Genomic DNA, 4,155 nt, shown 5'->3' with positions numbered 1-4,155 from the left:
TAATAAAAATAATAATAATAATGTAATGTTATGTAATGTAACGCAATGTAATATAATGTAATGTAATGTATAATGTAATAAATGTATAATACATATAAATAATTGTGAGGTACACTAATTTAAATTTACGAGTAAAGTTATTTAGCAATGACCACCAGCTGATTGGGAAATTGTGGAAGGATACAGAAGTGAATTAGGTGTGAATGTATATATGCATATATATATATATATATAGATTGTAGATAAATATATGTAGATTGCGTGTGTGAAATATAATATTGGCAAATTGATGACTACCCAATTTCTTGTGGTTTTTGGCAAAGGAATCACTGCTTCCCTGGGACCGTATGAAGACTTTGGATCTCCAGGGCAACCCATGGCAGTGTGATTGCACCTCGCTATGGATGCCCGGCCTAAAGACTAATATTAACTGGCGATTCCAGACTAATTTCATGTGAGTATATAACGATGACAAGGAATTTCTTTAGCTTCACACGGGCACTATTAGATTTTACTGGGGATGGTGACGGAATTTAAAGGAAACATACAATGGTTTTATAAAAAAGAATAGATACTATGTGTCACTTGATGATAATTAAACAAAATTATAAAATCAAGCGATTAAAGTGTTCTTTCGGAGAAAGAACTTCATCAACAAACTTTGCTTTTTCTCATTTTCTTGAAGCCACTAACCAGCAATTGAGACTCGAACATTTGCAATGGCCATTAAGCTTAAAATCGCATTATTATTTTTTTCTTTTTTCTTACTGTCGTCTTCCAAGGATTCCTTTGCTTATTCGCTCTGTAGATGCGCATCGCCCGAGAACCTAAAAGGGCAGAAGATCATCGGCTTAAACAGCACATTATTACAATGTGACGTCAGCGATGGCGTCAACCTCTCCACTGGCGTCATCGCCGCCATGATAGTTGTCGCTGCCGCTATATGTGCGTCAGCGTTTGCAGCGTGTTTCCTGCTGGGCGCTAAGAAGCCGTGTATGAGTAAGCGCGAACAGGTCCGACGACAGTCGAAGTATGTTTCGATGCTGTCCAGCGGAATGCAGGACGACGAGGGACTCGTGACGGTAGTTGGCAGGGATGAATTGATCACGTAATCGCGAAGTGATTTAGAGCACGCGTGAACCGATGCAAATTCAACTTGTCATTAATTAATTGTCATTGAATTGTCATTGAATGGGTTCGTGGTGAATTGGAAACTGCATGCGGCGCCCCCTTCGTACAACGTTTACCGGATACGATGAATTGAGCAATAGAAGAGCGCCATCTGTCGTGGAGTTTGGGTGAATTGTTTCGATTTCGCTCACTCGTGAATTGGGCGCGAATTTATTTAATCACGAATTGCTGTGAATTAGTTTGACCGTGAACTGGTGTGAATTCGTTTGTTAATGAATTGATACGAACTCACGTTCAACTAAAAGTCAATGTAGTCATTGAAGACGCTCGTTTTTTCTACAAGATGCGGTGCTGGCTTCTTTCCTAGATACGAAAGATCGATACGATAGATACGAAAGCATCACCGTACCAACAGTAATTAAGGCTATCGATTGTGTAAAAATAGTAAAATTCGTTCACAAAGAGCAATTTCCTTATTCTTTAGTATATGTGCGAACAACGTTAGAGCGATCTATGAATTATTGTATGTAATATTACTTGTGTGTGTATGTTTCATTTCTAGTGTTTTTCGTTTATGTAGTCAACTGCAGCACGCTATCATGTTACATTCGGGACGAGGGGTTTCTTGTGATTACAGACAGACATGCATTTGCTTAGAGGCGTGTAAATCAGCTTCTAGAAGTGTCTGAACAGGTTCGATAAACTTTTCGGAAAGAATTGAGGGTAATCTTGATCGTTATCAAGCTACATGTCGAGGCAATGGTCATATTTGGATTAAACAGCTGACATATTCCTCTCACAAGGTTGAGTAATTTTTAAACCTAATTTAGGAAGAGTGTCGTTTTTAATATATCACGATATTCCTGTGTTTGAATATGTAAACGAGCGTCCAAGGGAACCGTGACTGCGCGTTCTTTGTGTCATTTCCAGGGGTGGTATATACAGCCACATTTACTTAACCTATCAAACCAAGCGATGTGTATGTGTGTGTGTGTTTGTGTGTGTGTGTGTGTGTGTGTGTGTGTGTGTGTGTGTGTCTCTCTCTCTCTCTCTCTCTCTCAATCTCATGTTTACGAAACGCGCGACAGATCACCGACGTGTCTACTGACGTTTTATGAGCCGTTGACATTTGGATATATTTACTGCCGCTCGAGTGTAGTCGGTGGTGGTTCGCTTATACTCCACCAACGATCACAGCGGCGGCGTGTGTGAATGCAGTGCCCTTACTCGCTGTAGGCATCGGCTATAAATTCGCCGAATTAAGGGTGAGTCGGTTTGTTTGCTTGCTATCATCGTTTGTGAGGACTATGTACGTGCGTGTGAGCGTGAATCGTATAGGAGGCAGTGCCGAATGTCCCGACCGCTTATAACAGGAGGCAATGACAACTGTAGCTTTACGCAATCGCGTGGTTAAAGTGATTACGTCACCGTAAATAATAAAAAATAAAAAATAAATTTTTACTTTCTCGCAAAATATAAGTAGGCCCCTAATTCTGTTCACTTTTTATGGTTAAATTGCTGCATTATACTTCTTATTTTACTATATTGTTCGATGTGAACATACACTCGTGACGCATACATAGCCCATAGCAAGCAATTAATGTCAGGAACACTAATATTAAATCGTTCAGGTTTTTTTGATTTTTAACTAGTTGAGAAACAATCTTATCAGGTAACGACACGTTCAGGTCAGGTTCAGACAACGATCAGGTAACGACAGGATCAGGTAACGACACGTTCAGGTTCAGGACGTCAGGTATCAGTTTGACGATACGTTTAGTCCCGTTAGTTCTTACTTTTAATGTAAAAAAATGGCAACAACATTTTTACAAATTTTACCATAGAAAATTCGTGACGTAGTCAATTTAAACAACTATTTAATCAGTTATTAATCGGCGTTTAATCACTGTCTGTAATTATGTAATATATGATATCGTACCCGTGTCTACACGAGAAAAATAACTATGGTTATACGTTTGCAAAAAGACGTAAAAAACCGGACTTTTCTAATGCTCGTGTGGATGCGACATCTATGGTTTAACATTTTACACGTTTGTGTTTATTTGCGTACCATGATTGTGTATATTTGAATAGAGCAGGACTAGCGCATTCACACCAGTTACTTTAGTAATCATATGGTGCTTATAGGTATGCCAAATTTGGTATTGGTATTGGTTTTGGTATTTGGTATTTCGTTGAAAATTAATATTTTAATTTAGTGAGCACATACCCGCCAGTCACTCTGATAAGTATAAGGTGTTTAATCGCACCAAATCTCCGTGTAACCACGCGGGATACCTTTAATCGCACATGCCCATTATCTCACAAACAAAACAAGACTTTGCTGAGATTATGCATTTAAAATGAGGAGGGGATGCTCGTCGTAGTAGCTTCACATTAAAAATAAATCCCGATATCTCTCATTAATAATTTATAGCATGCTCTAGCTGACGTAAGGCTAATAAAACCTAAATCAGCCAACAGATGGCGATATGTGCCCTACATGACACACACATCTTTATGTTTAACTTTTATTACATTTGAAGTTATATTTTCAACTTATAGAACACATCGACCAGCTACTTTAAAGACACGGAGTAAAGCAAAATCGATGCGGCTATTAGGAGTAAACTACACTTGCTGACACAACAGTTGCCGATATGCGCCCTCTATCAAATGCGTATTAAGTCTGATGTCTGTGAGATTAATAGCGCGTTCACACGTACCGTAAAACGCAGTTTCGAACGCGTATCTTACGGACTCCGTAAGATACGCGTATAGCGTGACCTTGAGTTAAACAGCGTTCACACGTAGTTTTGGAATGTACGTACGTCGCGTTATAGCTGGCGCATAGGGCGAAAAGAAACGATAGATTTACGCCAAATGCGGTTATAGGTTCGTGCTTTTTGCTATACTCTCTTTCTCTTTCTGTGTCCCATCTCTGTGTGTTGGCGCGCGCCCTCTCCTCTTTCCTCCTCTCTCTCTCTCTCTCTCTCTCTTTTTTTCTCTCTCCCTATCTCTATG

At 39.4% G+C, this 4,155-nt stretch overlaps 1 protein-coding gene across 1 annotated transcript in view; it reads left to right on the top strand.

Moving 5' to 3' along the window:
• Nucleotides 1-1,930, top strand: part of LOC106804636 (leucine-rich repeat-containing protein 15-like) — an 8,601-nt gene extending 6,671 nt beyond the window's left edge. Inside the window, exons 3-4 of the mRNA XM_014805903.1 lie at nucleotides 324-454; nucleotides 809-1,930. Of these exons, the coding sequence (XP_014661389.1) occupies nucleotides 324-454; nucleotides 809-1,112 (435 nt within the window). The 3' untranslated portion in view covers nucleotides 1,113-1,930. The remainder of the gene's footprint in view (nucleotides 1-323; nucleotides 455-808) is intronic.
• Nucleotides 1,931-4,155: the final 2,225 nt, after the last annotated feature.

The sequence above is a fragment of the Priapulus caudatus genome, unplaced genomic scaffold (genome assembly GCF_000485595.1).
Source record: "Priapulus caudatus unplaced genomic scaffold, Priapulus_caudatus-5.0.1 Scaffold82, whole genome shotgun sequence".
In the NCBI taxonomy this organism is placed as follows: Eukaryota; Metazoa; Priapulida; class Priapulimorpha; order Priapulimorphida; family Priapulidae; genus Priapulus; species Priapulus caudatus.
Note: the sequence above shows the minus strand (reverse complement) of the source record. Positions and strands in the feature narration are given on the sequence as shown.